The 25,803-nt window shown below is 29.1% G+C and overlaps 1 protein-coding gene across 1 annotated transcript; it reads left to right on the top strand.

The window, feature by feature from the left end:
• The first annotated feature begins 1,075 nt into the window (after positions 1-1,075).
• LOC141537678 (annexin A6-like) lies at positions 1,076-25,379 on the top strand. Its single transcript, XM_074258802.1, has 11 exons — positions 1,076-2,058; positions 2,757-3,680; positions 7,381-7,816; positions 7,894-8,046; positions 9,252-9,428; positions 9,540-9,715; positions 16,516-16,984; positions 17,116-17,268; positions 17,449-17,625; positions 21,101-21,279; positions 24,019-25,379. Exons 3-11 carry the CDS (start codon positions 7,387-7,389, stop codon positions 24,070-24,072), a joined length of 1,968 nt encoding a protein of 655 aa, XP_074114903.1. The 5' UTR covers positions 1,076-2,058; positions 2,757-3,680; positions 7,381-7,386; the 3' UTR covers positions 24,073-25,379.
• Positions 25,380-25,803: the final 424 nt, after the last annotated feature.

Below are 25,803 nucleotides of genomic sequence, written 5' to 3'. Positions count from 1 at the left end.
AATTTTTTTTGAAACGTTTTTTTTTTTCAAAATAACAACAAGAAATGATTTTAGAAAGTAAAAGATGGCTTAACTTAAGTGTTTTCTCGGTGTACATCTACTTAAATTATTGTATAAGTGTAATATGGTTGAGATAGAGGCATTTAAAGATCGCAAAATTGCTTGACATTGACGAGTCGAGTGTAACGCACAACCTCACGCGCTTCGCGCTATGAGGCGTGCAAAATATGTTTTCCATCATGAAGGATCTAGTTTAAGCGGTCTTGTATTGGGCATTGAAAGTAAGCTCACTTAAAAATAGTAATATTAATCGATGTAAAGTATAAATATTGCACGACTCATGATTCGATGCATTAGAGAGTGCTTTACGATTGAAAAATTTGTTTTGTCTCGATTTTGCAACTATATAATTAATTACACAATTAAATTGATAGACAATTTAATGAAGATTAATTTTGTCACTGGTAAAAATCAATTTAAGATAATAGAACCAGAAAAAAATATCAAAATAGTTAAAAGAAAATTCCTGCATGTCAATCAACATGATAACTTGCGTAAAAATTCACGAATTCAATCAGTTTTTTTTTTTTTTTATTAGCTTGGCATTCACTTTACGGAGATTACCATTGAATATGGTAATTTTATTTAATATTGATTAATTATTATTAATGAAAAACTAAAATTAATGAAACAAATACTCATGAGTGTTTATAGACTTAAATATATCCGTATCATTCAGTAAATGTTCTACCGACGTGCATGACAGCTGATGCTGGCGCACACTCAGTGCGCATGATCATTTCAAAACACCACGCGATATTTGAAATGAAAAAATAAATAAAATGAAACAAAAAATAAATTGTATGTAAAAGTAATAAAAAAAAAAGTAGAAAACAAACAAAAAATAGTAAATTGCAAAATTAATATTTAAAGAAAACAAAAAAAAATATTTCTTTTAGAACATTAAGATAAAACCCTCAGTATAGTCGTAGTTCGCCTTCTAAAATATTAAAGTTACTGCGCATGTGTAGTTATGAAGGTCGATGTGAAGATAAGCTCACAAACTTTTTATCAGTCATTTGTAATCTTGCGCAGGTATTAGTAATCCGAACAAAAACAGTTTCACTGTAAAAAAATCGTGCCAAGTCCACGTTCATAAGACTATTAAGAAAAAAAAATTTTATTTCTTTACAAAAAGATATAAAATAAAAAATTAAAAAATCCAAGTAACCGATATGGTTGTATATGATTTTCGAAAATTAAAAAAAAATTTTTGTAAATTTAAAAATTAAAAGAAACAATTTTGGAACGTATTTAGTGTGCGTAGTTACGAAATATTTCACTTTTTATGAAATTCCTAAATTGTATCTACTAGGACACTTAAAAAAAAATTGAAGTACACAATAACGCACACCAAGTGCATCGTTATATTATTTAGTCTCTGGCCGTCCGCTTTTTACATAAGAAAAAAGTTAAAATCTAAAAATCTGGGTCGCTATAGTTTGTGCTGATTATTTTTAATAATTTTAAATAGAAATTATAAAGATAATTGATAATAATCAAGTAATACGCGTAATAAAAGGCATGAACTACTATTATAAAATATCATATAAAAAAAAAATCAAATTAAATTTGAAAAAAAACTTGTAATCTCAAAAAACGATTCTGCTTACGGTATATACACACTCGGTAGTCTGGCTTGAGAACGGAACTTGGCGCCAGATTCTACTGAATCTGTTGATCTGCAGAAATCAAAATTAGTTAAATATAAATAATAATTTTTACACTTGTATTTATATATTTTTACATATGAATTCAATACAAATGGAGTCTGCAAATAATGGGTATCAATTGTGTCCTACGTGCAATAAACCGCTAATAAATGAAGAAAACCTGAAACTACTGCGCATTAAATGGATTAAGTGGGGAGTGTTGGGTCTTTTAATGACTTTTACTGGTGGAGCAATTGGAGCTTATGTGTTGCCATTTTTGGGATTTGGGTCTGCTGGTGTAACCGCAGGATCTTTCGCTGCAAGTTGGCAAGGACCCGCTGTAGCGGTGAGTTTTATTGTTCCTTTTTTGATAGCGTTAAAATTAAGAATGAAAATTAAGTTAGCCAAAATCTAAAAATTTTTAGAATTTTTTTTGTTGAAAAAATTATTACAAAAAAATAAAAATTCGTTTGTAAAAAACTTGAAAAACAAAAAAAGGGTGTCCATAAAATACGTGAAGTGTTCTAACAGGGACGGGGATCAAGCTTATCTCTTATAACAAGATTAAACTCTTATCTAATCTCACTGAGGGAGGAGGGGGATTTTAGTGAATACCATGTAATTTTTTTTCTCGCAGAAAACGGTGTAAAATTGTATGGCAAAGTATTTCTAGAATTAAATATGGTTAAATCTGACACAATAGTTATTGCTGTATTCGTCCAAATCCCGCAAAGCAGCAAAGTAGCGCTCGATTATTTAATATTCAGTTGTAATTGAATAATTAAAAAAAATTTGTAAAATCGGCTGAATTTAGTTTTAAAATTATGACTAGGAAAAGTAAAAAAAAATTCATTTTCAGAGGCTGTAAAAATACATAAGTGGAATTTTTTAAAAATACTTCTCTAGAACTAACTTAATATTCAAAAGAAGTCAAAAAATTACCAAGTGTCTGTAAATTTAAGTGTCATCATTTTTTGTGAATGAAATGACTTCAGCTGTCTTATTGATTCATAATTACAAAATCATTAATTGGATTTTTTACAGGCTGGGTCAGTGTTCGCTATATGCCAGTCATTAGGAGCCACCGGACTAGGAATTTTATTATTCGGAGCAACTGGATCAGTGATTGGTGGAGTTGGTGCTCTTGGATTGATCTATAATCACCGAGAAACATTGGACTGGTGCTGTTGTGATGATCATTTCGAATCAACCTCTTGTATAAAAAATTCTTAAAAAAGGTTTTTTATTATAAAAATTTATTAATGTGATAAATATACGTCATACTTACACAAATACCACTTGTGAAAATGATATAACTTGAAGGTATATACCTTACAATCGGTACTTTTACCTGAAAAATTGTCGATTTTCGGTTTCAACACGATACACTTAAAATCTATTAGTAATTTCTCAACAGTTAGCATTAAAATTTGTGTAATTTATGGTAAGACAGTAATTTGAGTAGTAAACTTTTAGGTAATTATGTATTCTTAAAAATCAAGTCGCTTGGAATTTTCACTAATTCTAGCTACAAGAATTAGTTTAAACTATAACAAAGATCACATTCTAAATTAATTGCAAATTAAAGATCTAACAAATAATTGTTTTATAAATTTTCTGAATATTTATTACTTATTGAGAAGATTTGCTCCAAATTTCAATCATTTGTTATTTATTGAATCAGATTTTGTGAAAATTCGTTTTATAGTATTATTTTCTGATCAAATTATGTTTTTATCTCCATGTGTAAGTATCTAGGATGTCTTCAAAGATAAAATTTCAATGAAACGATAACTATCAATCAATTTCACTGAGCGCATTTAAAAAATTCTTAAATTAGAATGAGAAACATTCTACCCGACCTGACCCTTCAGTCAAATTCGACCAAGAAACAAAATAAGGCGCTGAACAACTTCCCGACTTTAGTGAAGAGACTCAGTTAATCAGTAAAGAGAAGATATCAATGTGGTAGGTAACTATAAGCTAACTTTAAGTCTGAGATCATCTTAAGAAGTATACGTTAGATAACAGAAGTAAATCCCTTAATAAATCAGCCTCTTCAAAGGACAGTGGTTTCCTGTCAAGTCGGGAACGCCCCACATTAAATAATTAAACTGTGAGGATGAACACCTCTTACACAGTACTCTTTACTTTATCCCATTTGCTTTCCTATCCTCCAGCTTCTGCGCTACTCCTTTAATTGAATTGGATGTAATAATGCTTAGCTTATATTATTATCATTATTATTTTGTTTAGCATAGAAGTTATATTCTCTGTCAGTGAATATTAATTCTTTAGAGATGACGTACATATATGAGATGTTTTGTATGAATAGTTCAATTACATAAACGCTTGGAGATATTAAGAGATCATTCTGGTTTCCCACGGAAACTATTATAGATATTAAGACAAAATTTATTCAGCTCAACATATACACTCTTGAATAACACAAAAAATGTTTAGTTTTATTTTTTTTTATAATTTTTACACGAATATACAACGGGTGAACGGAGCACTTTCAAAAGTTGGTACACAGAAAAAAAGGTTCACTTGAGCCAAGAAAAATTATTTGTGACTTTAGTAATGAGCATGAGATAAAAATAAGTTCCATACTAGCTGACCCTTTTGGACCACTAACGCTACCTCACTCTGTCAAAAATCATGTTTTTTCTATCTAAATTTGTCACCTCTACTATCGTCATATTGACAACACCCTCTAAAACGCCTATTTTTCTTAACCAATCAAAAACGTAGAAACATCCCTTCTAAATACAGTGACTTAGACAGTAAGAAAAAAACATAAATTATATTTAAAAATCTCTACGCGACAGAGCTCAAAATTGTGGTTTATATTCGATAAAAAAAACACGCACAAATAGAAGGGACATCCTCGTAGAAACAGCTAAAATAGCTATTTGGGACCTTCAAACTTTAGTGAAAACTCGATGTTCGAAAACTGAGGTAAAAATCGTTGATTTTTACAGTGAAAAGTTCAAAATAACAGGATGAGTTCCAAGCCAGTTGCAGATAGCCGCTTCGATCGGAGTTTTTTAGATGTCGACTTAATTTTGTACCAGTTGTTCTGACCGGGAACCGTATTTAGTAAAACGATGATTTAATTTTTGAGCTCGAGGAACTCAATCATGTATACAAGTTATTTAGAAAACAATAATTCGGATGTTATTGGTTTAACTGCAATTTTTGTAAATCGAGTTTTCATCGGATCTTTACACTGTTAAGTCCTAGGAACAAGGTCTGAGTATTCGCACAAGAATATTCTAAAAATTGTATCTCTCTCTTCAGTTTGCGGCATCGGAAAGAGTTTTTTCGCCATTAGATTTTATGTAAATTCGAACTTTTTGGCTCTATAAATTCTATAAGGTCATTAAAAGAAAATTTAAAAAAATAGATATTTATGTCATAAGGCCGTGAAGTAGCGATTTTCTGACAGCGACGATATTTCGATATGAGCTTAAGGTTTGTGGCGGTAAGGTTCGAAACGGGCGTATTTTTAACGTCCGAGGCGTAGCCGAAGATGGAAATTTACGCTCGTTTTCGAATATTCGCGTCACAAACATTAAAGCGAATATCGAAAAAAAAGTCATTGTCAAAATCGTCACTAAATGTCAAACAATGAGATATTTAAATTTTATGAAGTTTCACAAGGGCAAAAAAACTTAATTTTATATTAATTATCTTTTTATTAATATTTATTTATTAAAAAGACGGTATGGTAGAGTCTCTAGAACAGAGTCTCTTTATGGAAGCCATCCAGTTCTCAAAAGTTGAACTTTTGGAGCGAGTATAACAAAAAATCTTTTTTTTTTTTTTTTGCTTAAAAATATAAGTTGTATGTTTGAGTCCACAAAAGAAAATTTGTAGATAATTTTTCAAATGTTTTCAAGCTCTTATATAGTAAGAAGTTCCAGAGATAGTTTATAGGCTCAATCATTTCTCAAATTTTTCATTATCTTTCAAAGCTGCCGAAGAATTATTTGTTGAGCAAAATTGAGTAGTAATAAGTACTTTTTTAGTAGATTTCATAGAAATCTAACTATTGCATTTGTCCTCATGACGCAACTTTCGAAAAATTTTGCTATTTTCTGACTCAGTTCGTCAAGCTGATTCAGAAAATACCATTAGTTCAAAAGTTTATATATGTATGTATTTATATATATATATATATACGATATAACGCGGCTTATCCGAACGATAGCGTCTCCAATTCATCATGGATCTTTTCCAAACTCAACATACTTATTTTTCAGACGAAAATTAAGGCCAAGTTCAAAGATGAGCTCAATCGGTCAAGTAGGTCAGAAATTACAGGGTTTTAAAATTTTCAAAATCATAAAAACTCATTTTCTGGCAGATTCTTTCGCGTATAACTTTTGAATGAAATAACTTATTTAATTTTTGTAAATTTTGTATTAAAGCTTATATATATTGTAAGCTTTGTTACAATATAATGTTAAAAATTTGGATTAAAATATTGTTAATAAAAAATTCTTAAATGTAAAAAATTTTAAGTCATTATGTATAATTAATAAATAAATAAATTGTTATTAATATATATATAATTAGAATTCGCTATTTATGAAATCTACTTCCATTTTGGCTGCCGAATGGCCTTTTTTTAAACTTTAATTTGTCTTCTATTTTGATCTTATTTTTCAGTATGTTAACCTGATAAAAAAAAAATTGAAAATTTCTCGAGATCCATGATCAGAAGCCGCATCTCTAAGTACTATTCATTAGTTAAAAATTAAAAGACTATTTTATAGGAAAAAATTAATCTTTTTAAATCGTATAATCATAATTTTCTACACTCAAATTTTTTGGCCGTTACTTATCATTTTTTTTTCTTCTTTTTATTGTTATTACCATATTATTTTATTTAAATATTTTAGAAAGTCAATTCATATTATTAAAATAAAATGCATGTCAACAGTGTCCATCTTTCTTTAGTTTTGAAAGGTTCGATGAATTAAACCTTGAATTTTATAATATTTACTATTATGACCATAGCAGTATTACTATCGTCAATCCGGCTTCCCTTCTTCTATTCGGTTGACGTTAGGAGTGGGAATTACCTAATATATTATGTATGGGGATGTTTCATAATATTACCACTTTAACATATCTGGTCTTAACAAACGCGTGTGTATTTTGGCTACATCAACAATTCTGAAGTTCATATTAACAGACCCATAACTTCTTCGTAAGGTAAATTTAAAATTTTTTTTCACTTTTTTAAAACTTATGCTTTTTAAAAGGGTTAAACACACTAAGGAGGTCTAGAAAGTTTTTTTTTCTTTCCCACTGTGGCAATAAATAATTTTCAAATGTAGGAAGTCATTAATTTCAGTGCTATTTTAAAAAGTCGAATTATCATCGGATCTCCACATTTTGAAATCGAAGGAAACCGTTTCAAATGTCCCTTGCTAGGTGTACGGCCGTGTGTTTACTGTATGGCGAGTACAATTCTTTAACTAAATTTGATCATCTAAAAATTTTAATTTTTGGATGAAAATTTTTACAAATTTTTGTAAACAGAATCTACAAATTTTCAAGAAGTTTTAAAAATTTGACTACTTTGCGTGGGTCTCCTTAAGTGCGTGGAACTCTTTATCATTATTTGTAAATTTCACAAACTTTCTACTTACAGATTACCATGGATCGACTGATTTCGTTGATGACTTTTGTTATAACAACTGGATTATTAATTTCAAACCCAGCATGTGGTGTATCTCCATATAAAAAAGATGCTATTGCTATTCATTTTGCGTTAGTTGGTCCTAAAGCTATCGATGAAGATGCTATCATTAATATTGTATCTCAAAGAACAACTTGTGAGCTTCAACAAATTTCCGGAGCGTATGAATCACGTTATGGCGAAAAAATAATTCATGATATACGAGATCATTTGACGGGAGAATTTGAAGAATTAATAATTGCTTTGCTTACTAAATGTACTGATTTTTATGCTCAAGAATTATACAATGCTCTTAATGGAGTAAAAGACAATGAGAAAGCCTTATTCGATATTTTCTTAACTCAAAATCACATCAAACTAAAAGCGATTCAGGACGTTTATCTAAACAGTAATGTCTTTTATTTGTTACAGATATATTCATCATAATGATTTTTTTTTAATTCTTCCAAATTTCAACATTTATAGATTATCAAAAGTCTCTAAAAGATGACCTGGAACGATTTACAACGAATAATATGAAGAAGTTGTACATCAAAATGTTAGAAACTCAACGAAATGAATCTACTTACATCAATTATATTGATGCAGAAAAGGATGCTCGTGACCTTTATCATGCAGGTATTTATCTTTCATTAATGATATAGCCTCGAAATATAAAATATTTTTTCATGAAGTTACAACAAAATCATAACTAAGACTGACGGTACAAATTATTATTGAAGTATGTGTTCTTAAGTTTTTTTATTAATAAATATCTGACTGAAATTTATTTTTCTTTTTACATAATATATTTTATACATAATTATTTTATACTAAAATAAAATAAGTTTGGTAAATCGAAGTTTGTTAAATCACTTGTAATCCTGATTTAATTAATCAACAAAAAATACAGCCTACCGAATAACAAAGGTTATAGTCTTGAATTTTTGTAAATATATCTTTTCCATTTAGATTAATAAACCGACCGATAAGACACGAATCTATTTTGTTAGTAGATTTCATAAAAATCTATCGCGGATAACTTTTTAATGAAATAACTTATCGAATTTTTGTAACATACATTTTAAAGTCCATTAAACGAGCTTCAATTTTTATATCATTTTATTCTCCTAGACTGAAAATAATCTTTTTGTCTGAAGACATTTAATGAAATTTTACTATTGCATTCGTTTCAACTTAGGGAGAAGCGATTCGGTAATGCGCGTTTTTATCCCCCGACAAAATATCCTACAGACAAAATACCCCCCGATGAAATTTCCTACATACAAAATGTTTACTTCATGAAATTGATCAACGGATTGAGTTGTAATTATTATAATTCCGGTTTACCGAATTTGACATATTTTTATAATAATAATTCGTGTTGAACGGTTAAATTAATTAATCTTGACTGATTTTGTGATTATAATTGAATTATTATTTTTGGGCAAACTTATGTGTTGGTATAATGTTAAATAAACACACACAAAAACCGTGATGAAAGGGCACAACACGGTAAAAAATTTGTGTTGGTCTAATGTCGAATAAACTCACACAAAATCCATGATAAAAGGACGCAACACGATTATCCGCGTTTGTATTGGTCTATTACTGAGTAAACACAAACAAAAACCATGTTTAAAGGGCGCAATACGGTAACAACCTTATGTGTTTGGAAGTTTGGGTGATGGGATATTTTATCAAGAGAAATTTATGTGAAGGGGATATATATATTTGTCTTGAAATTATTTTGCTTGGGATATTTTTGTCTGTCTACAAAAAACCTGATTTTTGATTGATTCTTAACAATATGTAATCCACCTCAAAAACTTTATCTTTTCCAGCGATTCCTGAAGACGGAGCACCGAACCCGGACAAATTTGCAGAAATATTGACATCCGTGAGTTATACTCAACTTCGTCATATTATAATGAAATTTAATGATATATTTGACCAACATATCGAAACCGTAATTGAAAATAATTTTGTCGGAGACTTTTCCTGCACCCTTATTGCGATAGGTAACCAAAAACAAATCTTTGCTTAATTTAAAAAATAGTAATGATGCAGTTTATGAACTATATATCTAACCATTATTATGTTTATTAACATAATTAAATAAAATATTTCAGTTCAGTATGCTAGATCTAAAGAGGGATACATTGCAAACAGGCTTTATGATAGTCTTATTGCTTTTGATAATCATAGCCTTATTCGTTTGACGGTTATCGGCAAGAATCTAGGACTTCAATCCGTACGAGAGGCGATTCAAGTACGTCATCGAATTGCAGCGGAATACCTTGCGAACGTAAGCAAATTTTATTTTCTTTATACACTCTACAACGAAGACTAATAAAATAGAACCAAACATTTTCAATGGATTCATGAATCAACGTTTCAAAGAACCAAAAAGACGAAGCGAATTTTTTCGATTGAAAATGCTTTGAAATGGTAATGCGCGTTTTCATTCCCTGACAAAATATCCCCCGACAAAACATCCTATGGACAAAATATCCCCCGATAAAACATCCTATGGACAAAATATGCCCCGACAAAATATCACACGGACAAAACATCCTTCGACAGAATATTCCCCAATATAGTGAGAAGCTTATAATCATCATAATACTATTTAAAGGGGAACACGACTGTGACAATCGAAAAAAAAAGGTGATTTTCGAGAATCTTTTTGGACAAGGAAAATAAAAGAATTTCAGGATCGAATTTTTAACTTCCCGCTAAGAAAATCGAAGATTTTCAAAAATCGGGAAGTTATTGGTTTTACCCCGTTTCGCAAAAATCGAATTCGAAAAGATCTCAACGTTCTGAGGTCACAGGAAGCTTCCCTGACTACCTCCGCGAAGGTGTCACTGTGTGTGTGTGTGTGTGTGTGTGTGTGTGTGTGTGTGTGTGTGTGTGTGTGTGTGTGTGTGTGTGTGTGTGTGTGTGTGTGTGTGTGTGTGTGTGTGGGTGTGTGTGTGTGTGTGTGTGTGTGTGTGTGTGTGTGTGTGTGTGTGTGTGTGTGTGTGAACTTTTGAACGGTTGGACCGATTTTATCGCGGTTAGTCCCATTCGAAAGGGCTTGGCCAAACTTAGATTTTGAATACAATTTAGACCGATTCGGACCGATAGATTTCCAGAAATCTAAAAAAAAACCGTGGAAAAAAAAATTTTTTTTAAGTGGTTTTTTTGGAATAACTTTTAAACGGCTCTATCGATCAACTCCAAAAACTAATCAGCTCTTAACCTTGAAAAATCACGTCGATCGCCGCTAATCTGGTCAAAATCGTTTCGTTCGTTCGAGAGATATCGTGCAGGAAAGAAAACTGAAATAAGTGTTTTTTCGGAATTACTCCGTAATTTTTCGTCTAAAAAATTTTTGTTGTCGATTCTTTTAAAGGACAGGAAAAACTGCATCGATTGCGTGAAAATCGGTTGATTTATTCCAAAGTTATGACAGTTTGAAATTTCAAAAAATAGTGTTTTATTAAACTTTTATCAGACTTTTGATCTTGAAGAGTTCAAAATCACATATAAATTATATTTTTGAGCTCGAAGAGCTCGTCAATATCATAAATGCAATTTTAAGCGTTTAGATATGGAATTAGCGGGAAGTTGCAGGGATGGCATTTGGGGTCAACCGTTTTCCAGATTTTTTTTATTTTATTGAGGGTACATTAAAGATTATTACCCTAAATTTTTATTAAAAAAATTTAATTATTACAAAGTTATTAACAATCTCGTAGAGTACTAAAAAAAATTTCCTCCTCGATGGTCGGTTCAGTAACTCAAAGACGGATCATCTGAAAATAAAAACCCAAATCGCTTTTTTGGGTTTTTTAAATTAAAAAATTTAAATATAATTTAAAATTATATAAATTATATACGTGATAACATCCAAGGTATCACCAAGCCAGCTATCCGTCGTCTGGCTCGTCGTGGTGGAGTCAAACGTATCTCCGGTTTGATTTACGAAGAGACTCGTGGTGTCCTCAAGGTCTTTCTTGAGAACGTAATCCGAGATGCCGTCACCTACACTGAACACGCTAAGCGTAAAACTGTCACCGCCATGGATGTTGTCTACGCTCTGAAACGTCAAGGCCGTACCCTTTACGGTTTCGGAGGTTAAATTTTTTCGTTCCGTCTCTTCCCAACAAATAAAACAAAAGTTACTGATTAAAAAATCAGTAAGAATGTAGTCATCGTCGCACGTACGCAATTTAAAAAATTTTTATTTTAAAGATTTTTTTAGCCGGATTAAAACAAAACAAAAACAGTAAGAATAGTGAAAAAATTATTAATCAGTCGCCATTTTTTTTTTAAAGAAAATTTTTAAAGATGCCGCGATGTATGTCAAAATCGAACAAGGCATCCAAAAGTTGTAGCCATTTAAAAATTTTTAAATTATTGTTTTTTTGATATAACTTTTAAATTTTCGAGCTCGAACAGCTCAAAAATCAATAGGAAGATTAGTTTATTTATATTCAGCTAATTAATTCTGCTGCAAAAAATTACAATAAGAAATGTATATTGCACGTCTCAACGCGAAGCGTGAGTAGTGTTTTACTCTCACTCTCTCAAGGTCAAGCAAATATCTCGGCTTAAATTGATTTGAACCGAACTTTTTTGCCCTTTGAGTATTGAATGAGTTGACAAATATCAACAATAACACTTTTGTATGACAATAGATACTTTAAAAAACACTATTTTTTCTAGATAGTTTAAAAAAAATATTTCGGTGGACGTTGTGTTGTCTGTATGTGCGTAGGAAGTCCATTTTTTTTTTCATTCGCCTCATTATAATTCTGAGTGATAGCTTATTTAAAATTACCGTTTAATTCAATGTAATTTAATTGCAAAATGGATAAATTCATTAACAGTAAACAGTCTATTTGTATATCTATATATATATATATATATATATATATATATATAAAAATAAAAATAGTTCAATCGTTGAGCTACATATAGACGTTTCCGATCATCTAAGTTTTATGTTATTTTAATTTTTTTTGTGATGAAAGAGTGTTGAGACGTGTACTTTTGAATTTTCCAAACTGTTAATTTACAGAGTTTTTATTTATCCATTTATGTTTTTATTTTCAGATGATTGCAGATGACGGAATTTCAAAAACTATTTCGACGTTTTTCTTCCCAAGGGACTGAACAAATGCAAGGATAGCAGAAATATATTTCCATTTCCATCAAACTATGTAATAATAATTTGTCAAAAAATTTTTACTTCGACCAATTACTAATGATAACTATTTCTAATAATAGTTTTAAGTAATCTATCTTAAAACATTTTAATAAACGAATATTTGAAACTAGTATTGTTTATAATTTTTATGTATACTAATTAAAAATACAAAGATATAATTTTTATGAATTTCAAGTGATTTTTGAAATGCTGTGGATTTTGAGGGAATTTTAAGTCAATAAATTGTTTTGGAAAACTTTCTTGATTCAAACTTTCTATTCAGTTCTTTCCGCTAAACGGAGAAAATGAAAAATCATTCGTTAATATTTTGAACAGTAGTCGATAATGTATTGATGACAGTAAGGTTAAATGCATTAGAATAATGAGCAGCTGGGTCGCTGTTTGCACTCGACTAAGTACTGTGCAGAGAACCCTCATTTGTGGGCTGATGTTACCACAATCTTAAGATTGAAATTTTTTGACACAGTGCTAAGTTCTTTTCGGACAGTGCTCAGCTCAGCTCAGTGCAGACAGTAACCAGTTGTTAACTGCGCGGTGAACTCAATATTCTTCAAATACACCTAACCTTTACTGTCATGTACAAATTACTTATTACTATTCAAAATACTAATCAATGATTAATATGTCATATCCCACGACAAGTAATATGTCGTTTCCTATACAATAAGTAATATGTCATATCCTAGGATAAGTAATAAGTCGTATCCTACAATAAGTAATATGTCGTATCCTACATTTAGAAATTTTTGAGCAGACAATAAGAATCGATCAATATTACACGGAAGAAAAAATTAATGCTGCACCAGGATGCAGTCCTGTGGAAGCAACAGAATTTTTATGGTGCAGCAATAGTACTGATTAGAACGTGTAAGAATTTTTTTAGCAATCTACGTAACGATGATCAAAAAGTTTGGAAAATCCAAAAATGCACGACTCATCATGCTCATTTAATTATGAAATATTAATAAAATAAAATAGCTATCCAATTATTTGTCAATAAATAACGAAAATAACGAAAAAAAAAACACATGAGTCGTGCAAAATAAAAAGAAAAAAAAATTTTTTTAAATAATAGCTGTACTAGGAAAGTGATGTACAGGCGCCCCTGGTGGAATAGAATGTACATAATATCTATAGATATAGAATAATCACCATCCATGTTAATTTTACATGGATATATATAGATATACAGTCTTGTAGTTTTCGTTTTTTATTAATTGCAATTAAACGACACTGAATTAATTAATCATTCGCATTCAGTGACCTACAATCGTCGATTAGAATTTAAAAAAAAAAATTTAACTCAAATAATGGATTTTTTCACAAGTTACAGTGTTTCCGGGTTTCACACATGACGAACAGGAAAATTTTTTGACCTATTTTGGTGTTTTTTTCAAATTCTATTGCAGTAAATGAATTTTTAAAAAGTATAGAATTAATCTCCATTAAATTATCTCGACAATAGTATGCAAAATATCTTGATTCCATAATTTCCAAATATAAAAATTACATTGCAGAATATGATATTTACATTGAAAGCTCTGAAAATTAACATTTGATGTTTAAATTTAGAAAAATATTTTTTCGAACTGAAATTTTTATAGTTTTGAATATGCCAAGACACTTATTACTATTTATAATGTAATTTTTCGAGTTTTCTTTTTTCTGTGTGGAATCATTGTAAAAGCTCAAAAAATCGCGTCGATCGCCACCAAAAACGTAAATATCGGTCGATTGGGTCGAGAGAAATCTTCGGAAAATATTTGGAAACAAGTGTTTTTTTAACATAACTCCGACATTTTTTAGAATAACTTTTAAACAGCTTTACCGATTAATTTAAAAATCTAATCAGCTATTAACATCAAAAAAATACGTCGATCACTGCAAAACCAATTAAAATTGTCAATTGGGTTATCCCTCTTAAGTCCCACTCAGATTCCAATGAAGAAAACCTAACAAGGAATATCCTATCAGGGCCTAATGAGATTCCGATATATACCCTGGAAAATCCCAAACAAATTTCTAGTCGAAAAGTAATCTAATTCTGTTAAAGAAACAGGAAAGGATGACGCAAACCGCATCTAGTGCTATATCCTCATTTCTACTACATTTTTGATCTGGAAAAGCTCGAAATGCATAATAGCTCTATTTTTGAGTTCGAATAGTTCATAGTTAGAAATTTCATTGAAATAGTAGTTATACTCGAAAAAAAATAATATTATCAGACAAATTCATCATCTTTTTCGAAATTTCAATTTCTTTTCAACTTCAAGCTGATCGAAACATAATAATTTTAAATTAGAGCTATCGCTTATATTCTGAGGGTAATAACTGTTGATTATCTGCTTGCTGAGTGATGTTAAAATCACCCATCGATGAATTCGAATATTCATTGAATGCTAAAGAAGGTTCAAACAATTTAGAGCAATTCGATTTTTTTTTTCGTGATTCAAATTTTATAAAATTTCATGAAAATGTCATTTAAATTATGAATGATCTGACTAAATTTTTTAAAACTTCATCAAACCATTTCAAAAATAGAATTTCTCGAAATTTTATTAAAATTTTACGAAAAAAATTATTTCCTCTTTTCATTTTTGTACAAAAATAAGGTTTGAATTTTTTTCCAAAAAATACAATTTCTTATTTTTTTTCAGAAACGAAACAATTCCTTACTGAACATTTACAGAAATATAAGGGCTATCTTTGCAAATACTAAATACAAATTTAAAAAAAAATTTGATTTAAAAATGTTCACAATTCGTAGCTCTTCGTATTTTTGATAATTTAAATACGCGGAAGTAATTTGATGATACAATTATTCAATTCGATTGAATGTGTAATTATATATTTACATTTTATCGCAGCATGTCGAGACAGTTGAGTGATTTCAAACAACAAAATTCAGATGACTAAATAGGAATTCACGTTATATTTCATGCGTCGTGAGAATTCCCCTGTTGGGTGATCATATATAATAGAAAGTAGTCAGAAAAATTTAAAACTTAGAGCCTTGACCCTAGCTATATTTATTACGATTGCTATGACGTAACTTTTAATGCTTCTATACAAGGTTAAAGTTTATTTCGGCATTTTTGATTAGAGAGGGAAGTATTGAATTTGTATTATATATCTGCGTCGGTTAGAACCACAGAGTTATTTCAATATTCTCTGTTGTGCTTACCACAACTTAAGAGGTTTTTCGATCGTTTCAAAGATAATTGAATTTTAGAACTATGGCTCAAACATCATCCGTGGTAAGTTTATTATACTTTAATAACTTATTTTTGTTTTTTTTCAAAAAATAGAATTTTTTTTAAATATTCTAGTCTCAAAGTATAAATAATGGGAGTTTTTGCAAGTTTTATGCACAGTAAAAAAAATCCCGTAATTGCGTCAAAAAATTTTGTGGTAAATATTTAACATTAAAATTTTTAACACAAAATTTTTTGACTCATTGACGCAAAATTTTTTACTGCGTGTAAAAAGATTGTAAATATTTTTTACTATTTACTTTTTTACGATATTGTCATTCTTACAATATACAAAACAAAATTTAGTATTGAAATTAATTTGGTCTGGTAAAGGGAAGAGTAAAAAAAATATTTGCCCAGGTTGCTTCGATTCCAATAAAGTTTTTTTTTTTTTTTTTTAACTGGAACTGAAAAAAAAATTATTATTGCTTGTTTTTAGTTTAAAAATAACCAAAATTTTGACAAAAATTTGATATTTAATTTATTATATATTTTGAAAATGTTAATATCTGGTAAAAGATAAAAGTGACAATTTTTTTCTTACTGAACTTAAAAAAAATTATTTAAAACTGACTTAAGGGTATAATATACTTTTAATTAATTAAATTCACTCATTAGTAAATTAATTCACAGGTAGTTGCACGGATCAACATGTGGATTATTTTTACTTGGGTTATTTTTGGATTAGTGACTTTTTCGCATGGAGTCGAAAAGTTATCAAACTTAGAAAGTTGTGCGCTTGGTTTTTGTCCCCAAAAGAAATACGCAGTAGCAATTCACAATGCATTGATAGCAGATATAAAAATTAATGAAAGCGCTATAATTTCGACCATAACTAATAAAACAGCTGATGACCTTGAAGCTATTTATGTTGTTTACAAATCTGTTTACGGTGAATCATTAATCAACCAACTAAGGGATTATTTAACTGGGAAATTTGAAGAGTTGGTGATCGCATTAATATCCAGAGACTATGATTTTTATGCAAGAGAAATACATCATTGTCTTCGTGGAAATAGTGATGATGAAAATGTATTAATTGATATTTTATTGACACAAGAAGGTGAAAAACTGAGAGCATTGAAGCAGGCTTATACAATCCGTAAGTAAGAATTTTTATTTATTCAATTGAATAATAGATTTACAAGTATTATCATGGTCTAGACTTCAGAGACATTTTTTTTTAAATATTTATCGAAAACTTTTCATTTAATTTAAAAAATTTATTTACAGATTATTTGACATCTCTAGAGGAAGAATTTGAAAAGCACACCACAGGAAATTTTAGAAAATTAATATTAAAACTTTTAGAATGCAAAAGAGATGAATATGAAGAAATTAATTATTCTCATGCAGAAAATGATGCACGCAAGCTTTATCATGCAGGTTGATTATATTTTTTGTTTATTTATTCACTTATTAAAATTCGCTTTTATTTATTTACTTATTAAAATTATATAATATTTATACAAATTCTGTCATTCTAATTTCATCTTACGTATAAAATATTTTTTTCTGATAAAAAAATCTAACTTAGGATTAATTATTCCGTTCAATTGTTCTTAGTGAACGCGCAGTATGAAGAAGCCAACTATGATGAATTTATCGGCGTAATGTCTTGCTTAAATTGGCCTCAACTTCGACAAACTATTATGAAATATTATACTCTATTTGGAGAAAGTATTGAGTCAGTCATAAAAAATAACTATAGTGGTGATTTTGCGCGGGCTCTTCTTGCAATTGGTGAGTATTAAAAATAGACTAATTAATTCATAAGTATTATTTAGTAGTTTTGTTTTTTCATAGCAGAGCTTATTGTCTGTTAAAAAGTTGAAACACAAAATAATGTTTTTTTATTTAAAAAAAAAAAAAAAAATTAAATATTGAATTAAGCTTGAGCTAAGTTTAATTTATTAGTTTCATGCAAAAAAATAACTAAATTTTAAATGACAAATTGTAAGTTATTCAAGATGAATCCGGTAAAATGAGAATAGATGAACTTAGTGACACATTGATAAACAAATTAGCTCAATTCAAGTAAAAAATAAATCTTAATCTAACAAAGACATTCTATAAAATTTTATTATTGGGAAGCAAAAATATTTCCAAGCCATGAAATTTACTTAATACGAATAACAATTCATAATTTACTAACTTTTCTACAAGCATCTACTTTGCAAACGGTTTAATATTACATTGAGCTGTCACGTAAGAGAGGATAGAGCCACGTGCTGTTGTGCAAGCTTTTCAAATTTGGCTTCTCTGTTAAGGAGGTTCGATCGAATCTAATGTGAAAAATAATTTCCAACTTTGAGCTTTAAAATTAAGCATACGTTTTTATCCTGAAAAAATTTGGGGTACTCAATGACGCGCGCCAAGTACAATAAAAATAGATATTTATGTCATAAGGCCGTGAAGTAGCGGTTTTCTGACAGCGATGATATTTCGATATGAGCTTAAGGTTTGCGGCAGGAAGGTTCGAAACGGGTGTAATTTTAACGTCCGAGGCGTAGCCAAGGACAGAAATTTACGCTCGTTTTCGAACATTCGCGTCAGAATCATTAAAGCGAATATCGAAAAAAATTCGTTGTCAAAATTGCCACTTAACGGCCGAATGACATACAATATTTTTTGTTATTATCGCTCCATAAGTTTAACTTTTGAGGGATAGGAAACAAATAATGGTATATTTAAATTTTATGAAGTTTCACAAGGGCAACAAAACTTAATTTTATATTAATTCTTTTTATTAATATTTATTTATGGCGTGGTTGTTATTTTATTAACATTAGGTACGCTTCGTAATAAACTGCCAGCAGAGAAATAATTAGCGCCACTCAATAGTAAATGTTTAAAATTTACTCACAATCATAGGTCGGTACACTAGAATGTAACTTTTTTTTTACAATCTCTCTCTATTTCGTCTGGGTGTACTCGAAAAGTTCGTAAAAAAAAAGGAGGGGGTAAAACTTTATGGCCTAGGCCGTGAAAAAAAAAGGTATAGTAGAGTCTCTAGAAAAGAGTCCCTTTACGGACGCTACCCAGCGTTCAAAAGTTGAACTTTTAGAGCGAGTATAACAAAAAAATTTTTTTCTGCCCTCCGGCCGGAAAGTGGCAACTTTCTGGCCGCTGCGCTAAACGAAGTTGCCACATTCCGGCTACGTCGAGTAGAAAAATAGTATACACACCTTGGCCAGTAAAAAGTAAAGCCTCAGACCACATGTTTGTCAACCTCAGCTTCACCTCGGCCAACAATTACATGTGATCTGAGACTTTTCTTATTTTACTGGCCTAGGCATGTAATATACTATTCAATTTTTTAATTTTCAACAAATTTTTTTTCAAGTTTTTCACCATGACGATTTCTTGTTATTTTTTTTTTGTATTTCACATCTTTTTGTAGAGAATGAAAATTATTAAAACGAGTCTTATTTTTTTTTTTTAAAGTGCAAATGTTACTGAGATGAGTTTTATGAACGTGGACTTGGCGCAATTTTTTAGAGTGAAACTGTTTTTGTTCGGATAATTTTTACATTCAGCACACACAGAGTACACTATATATAATTTATGTGTGCATATTATGATCATCAGAGGACATAATCCTGTAATCATTTAATAAACACATTACATGACATTACATATTACAAAGTGATCCAGAAAAAATTGGATAATTCACTATCCTCACTAGGTTACCCTCGAATTAAAATTATCTTTCTTCACATAGATGAAATTCTGCACTGTCATCGTAAAATGGTTACAATAAATCTCTGGCAGTCATCGATAGTTTCCCCTGAACTTTTTTTGTTGTTAAAGGGTAGCGCTCAAAATCGCTTAATCATTTATATCTCTTATTTCTAATCAAAAATTACTGCTCGATTCACTAGCTACTTCTTGTCATCGTAGATTATCGTTTTAAGTAAGCACATACTGAATGAAAGAAGAATCGAGTCCGGAAATAGAACTCATGTCATGTAATAAATAAAAAATAGGATGTTTTGTGAATTCAAGCCGTACTTTTTATTACCAGCACTTGAAACGAGTTGAACACAAACATATAAAAGTGCGATATAAATGAAAAAAAATCAATTACAGTTTCGAAAAAACTGCTTTTTCTGAAATGTTGAAAGTAGAGCACTAAACGCTTCGCTTATGAAGCATGCAAAAAAAACGACAGTTGCCGAAAAACGCATCAAAATTGGTCCATTTATTCAAGAGATTTAGTTGTCGAAAAAAAAATTTTTTTACATAGCTTCAATATTTCTTGTCGGATTATTTCAACAATAATTGATTATCAATTTGTCCCGAGCAAAAAAAATTCTGATTTAAAATGAATTTAAGATTGAAATTCATATTTTGACACAGATATGAATTAGTTTTGAGATCAATCCAAATTTGAAATTGATTTGTAAATATAAATTAGCACGCCTGTAGAAATTTTGATTCTGCTTTAAAATTTTAATGAAGATTTAAGAATATTTTATAGATCAAATTTATCCTAAATATTTTCAAATAACAGGCACTAACTCTTATTTAATACAAAAATAGATTCGATATTATAATATGAATATTTTAAAGAGTAGTTCAAAATATAAATCAGAATATTAACAATATAATTTCATATAAATCATATAAATCGAATAAGTATAAATCAAGTAAATCAGCTCATTTTACAATCCTCAAATGTAAATCAGAATATAAACAATATAATTATATATTTCATATAAATCATATAAATCAAATAAATCAACTAAAATATTTTACATTTTAAAATTTATAATGTTACATCTTAAAGATTCATATAAAAGTAGGAAATATCCGAATTTTTACAATGTAATACCATAAGTTTTGAAATGTAGAATAATCAATATGACCGTATTGAAAGTCTGGTCCTGGATTACAATGTTATCATTGTAATTTTTTCTTGAAATATATTTAAGTTGTATTTGTGCTTGTAAAGTTCACAATTTTTTATCAATACTTTTATAAGTGTTTTGAACTTGAAAATAACGAGACGTTTCAGATATGGTCTGTAGAGTCAATCAATTTTCCGTACAGTATAATGAATACCCGAGATGGTAATTTTTACCATCTAAGTTGTTAACTATTATATAAAAATGATGAGAAAAAAAAATTAATTTTTTCTATGTAGCTTTACAGATTTAATGTATCCTAATAGTTCTTATCAAACAAATATTTACTTATTTCCTTATTTTTCTAGTTGAATTCGCCAAGTCCAAGGATAGCTTTATGGCTCAACGTCTGTACCAAAGTCTCCAAGGTGACGTCGATCATCATAGTTTGATTCGTCGGATAATAATCAGTAAAAATATAGCCCACAATTACATCAAGGAAGCTGTTGAACTACGGCAACATGTTTCGTTGCTCCATTTCATTTTGGTAAGTCATTGCTGCAATTACTATTTAAAAAAAAGTGCATGCGTACAAAGTATACATGTCAGAAGTAAAACTTCTTTGGCAAACTAATTTTTAAATCTCGTTTGTATTTATACTAATCTAAAGCTTTAAATTTCCGAGAGTTAGAGGGAGAGAAAAAGGAAGAAATGTTAGAAATTTAATGCATTTAATCTATATTATTAAGAGAACAAACGAAATTTTGTGGCCAGTGCATTTATATGATAAAATGGGTTTTTATGGTTGAATTTGGTATCGTTCGAAATGTCTTAACCTGAATTTGTACCTTTTCAATGTTTCATATGCTTTTCTCAAATAGCTTATTTACTATGATAGATTATTTACTAAGTTCTCGAAGTAGTTATAAATAGATTCGAATTTAGCGATAAACAAAATTTGTTTATTTATTTATTTTGTTTTGTACACGTGAATGTGGTTATATGTCAAAAATGAATTTATACTAGCAGTCCACTCCGGCTTTACATGAATACTTAACAAAAATCTCAAAATTAATTGTAATATATCATAGCCTATGTCACCCGGAGATAGTCTAGCTTTCCAACAGTGAAAGAATTTTTCAAATCGGTTCAGTAGTTTCAGAGCCTATTCAATGCAAACAAACAAACAAACAATCAAATCTTCCCTCTTTATAATATTAGTATAGATAATTACAAGACTATTAGTATATTACACCCCTTGGGTAGGAAACTAAGAAAAGCCTCAGATCACATGTAATTGTTTGCCGAGATTTTCTTTTATACTTTTCAAGGGCTGTATTCTATTTTTTTGTCTGACGACGGCGGAAAACGGCAGCTTTGTTTAGCGCAGCGGGACGAAAGTTGCCACTTTCCGTCCGGAGGGCAAAAAAAAATTTAGCAACGAGTGTATCTTTATCGTAAATTGGGTTTGATATTTATTAGCGATAGTTATTTTCAATTTAAATAATTGAGAGAGAAAAGAAAATTTTGTGATGAGCATATTATTATTATTAAAGAAATTTTTATAGTTTAATTTGATATCATCAGAAAGGTCGAGACGAGAATTAGTGTCTTTTCACAGTTTTAGGGGAGGGTGGCCTAAAACGGGTAAGCTAACGAAGAATGCCTAGAAGTTTTATAGTTTTTCATCGACTTACAAACGAATATTATTCTATATTCGACATAGTAGTGATCGAACTTCAATATTAGATAGGAATATTGTCTTAGTTTGGGCCTAAGAATTTTTTATCAATAAAAAATAAAAACTGTTTAAAAACTCGCTTTGCCCTACCCCTTAACCCAAAGCGAATAATCACTACAAATAGATGAATCTAATGATAAAACTAATTTTGATAATAAAATTGTGTATTAACCTAACATAAAAAAAAAGATTTTTAGGCATTGCAATCATTCAAATAATGATTTTATTTTTGTTTCATTAATTTTAAGCGAAAAAAGAATTTTTCTATTGAAATTGATAATAAGTTTTGAATCAAGAATGTATTTCCACTTTTTTCTTATATCTACGTATTACTTGATAATATTGTATGACAAAATAAATATAGAATTGGATCAGAGCAGCGCAAGTTGGTACTCACTTTGCCCTACCCGCTTTGCCCCAGTACACGTTTTTTTGCTAAACAATTGTAAAATCAAAAATACAAAGGGAACCGTCCAAACTTGTATCGTCCTTTAGAGTTAAATGGTACCAAAATAATATGGTTTCACCAATATTATCACAAGTGTAATAGTGTTCGAATCATCTGATGACGCATTCCATTCGTAATTTTAACAAATTTAGCAATTTCTTTATTTTTAATTTTGTTACTTTCTGTTAAAACTCGAAAACCCAATCAGAACTTTCAAATACTCAGGAGTGTTCCCATGATCACTACAAATGCATACTTTGACATTCGCACTCAATGTCACAATAAAACAGCACCTACCCGCTTCGAGCGAGTTACCCGCTTTAGGCTACCTTCCCCTATATATTTTTCAGTGATAGTCAATTTTTTATGGTAAGTTTTTGGAGGAGTTTTTTTTATAGTTTTTTGGTTTTTAAACTTGTTCGATCACGTTTGTCTATTAAATTATTTGTAATTTATCCTATGATATAGATAGCACTATCATTTTTAAAGTTTATTTAAAGAGTGTCTAAATGGTACATATACATGTACATTGAGTTTATAAATGTAAGCAAGTCATTAAGTCAAAGTTTTCTTATTTGTAATTCGTAAATCTCGGCAGTCGTGTAGTGAATGCAGGTCGCTAGCTGTAATTAAATTAATAAAGGTGTCGAAAATTAATGGAAATTATAAAATCTTTCTCACTAGCTCTCTCTTTATTCTCGCTCCATGGCTATGTGCTTCATGCTACGTTCCTCTTTTCTCATTCTCTTTTAATCGGTCTCAATTGCTCTCTCCCTCTTGTTTGACAAAAAAAGTCCCAAATTTTTGTGACGCTAATATTATTATTATTATTGCGTTTCATCCGTAAAAATTTTACCCTTAACCGCGCAAAAAAGTTTTACTTCAAAAATTATTTTATTGTTTTAATAAATCCTCATTCCCATGCGCTCGCAAGTTATTAGATTTTAAATAAGCAAAAAAAAAAAATAAGCTCATAACTTTTTCTAAATGTGATATAATTAGCATCGTTATTCACAAGTATAAGTAATATAAATTGTTCCCGAAAATGAATTTTTGTAACCAAGAATTACTTAAAAATAATATGCTTTTATTTTCAGGAACGAACAACTGGAAGCTATCAAAAACTTCTTGTCGCTCTTTTTCAAGAGTAGTTATAAGTATATTTTAAACATTATTATTTTATATTTCAACTATTTTCGTTAGTTCAATAAATACAATAATAATAATCATATTTACAATACAAGAGAATCTTTTTACAATACCGTGGAAAGAGAAGCATATGCCTCTGGTTTGGATAAGAAATTACACACTGATGGAATCTTTTTACACTGTTAATTACTTTTTATACTTTAAAGATTAGATATTTACACAATACATATATATATATATATATACTGATTTTTCTTATATGTAAAAAGACGATTTAAAGAATTTATCTTTTTTTTTTGTAACACTATAATATTGTGATTAAAACAATTCATGTACATATATTGACTTTATTATTTATCATAAATTCACTTATTTACAATTCATGAGCACAATTATCCATTGTCAATGCATCAAGTTAATATATCCAGTTCAATTTTACTAATGCTTAATTGATTATTCATTTATTTTTTAATGTTTTATAATTACTATATTGGTATGAAAAATAAATCAATAAATAGATTTTTAAAATAAATTTGATTCTTTGGAATCAATTGAATCAATTATATTCAGCCGATAAAAATTTCTGAATGTACATCAAAAACTCATATATACTAACTAATTTTTTTAAAATTTTTTATTAATTATCTGCATGAATTACGCTAACTATAGTCAGTCAGTTATTTAAAACTTATTTTTTTTAGAATAATTTTCTTATAAAAGCAGATTTATCCCTTTATGAAAAAATATTTACGAATATATAAATGGAATATATCTCAGTTTCATAATTCGAAAAATTAACTCGAAAATCAATTAATTGAATCTTTTAAAAGAGCAGAAAATTTGCCCGACGAATTTGACTGAAACTAAGCACTGTTTCGCTTATAATTGAGATACACCTACTTTGACTAAGAATTTCTTTTTCTTGGATTGAGATATGCGGTGATATTGATTCAAGATACTGTTGAATTATTTCAAGCATGCTGTTGAAACTAAATATTCTCCGAGTTCTACTTTATTTTAAATCATAAGAAAAATTTGAAATATATTTCAAAATATGTTAAAGTATTTTTTCTTTTTTTTTAAGAATTTTTTCGTTACTTTGAATGAAAAAAATAGTTATTCAACCAAGATGGCGATATTTTCTTTTCAAATTTATAATTATCAATCCACCGCAGTGTTTAAAATTTTTTTTTAATTATTTTGGATAATATTTAAGTTAGCTGTCACTTGGACATTTTTTAGTTTTATTTAACAAAAAAATTTATACCGAAAAATTATTTTTAAAAATTGAATTTTTAATTTCTAAATATTCATTTTTTTATAACACTGAAGTTGACAGACATTAGAAATTTTTTTAAAATTTTATAGCAATTAAATTATTAAAAAAAAACTAATTAAAAAGTTTCACATGTGAAAATTAATAAAAATTACAAGTGAAGATGGCGATATTTTAATAAATCATTATTTTTGTTGTTTTTCGGTTAGTCTAACTCAAAGCATTGATAAAAAACTCGGTTCAATCGATTTCATAAGATGAAATTGATTACTATAAAAAAAAAAAAAAAAAAAAAAATGATTGAAAATAAACTTTTTTTAACGCTTTTGACTACATCTACCTTGTTAATAAAGAATATTTAAGCTTTAAGGAAGTTCGATCGAATCTAATGTGAAAAATAATTTCAAACTTTGAGCTTTGAAATTAAGTACACGTATAAAAAAATACGTCATTTATC

This window comes from Cotesia typhae, unplaced genomic scaffold (assembly GCF_013202065.1).
Source record: "Cotesia typhae breed Kobodo isofemale line unplaced genomic scaffold, CoteBio_Ctyphae scaffold_91, whole genome shotgun sequence".
NCBI classification, from domain to species: Eukaryota; Metazoa; Arthropoda; class Insecta; order Hymenoptera; family Braconidae; genus Cotesia; species Cotesia typhae.
The sequence above is the reverse complement of the archived record's forward strand: the minus strand, read 5'-3'. Positions and strand labels throughout refer to the sequence as shown.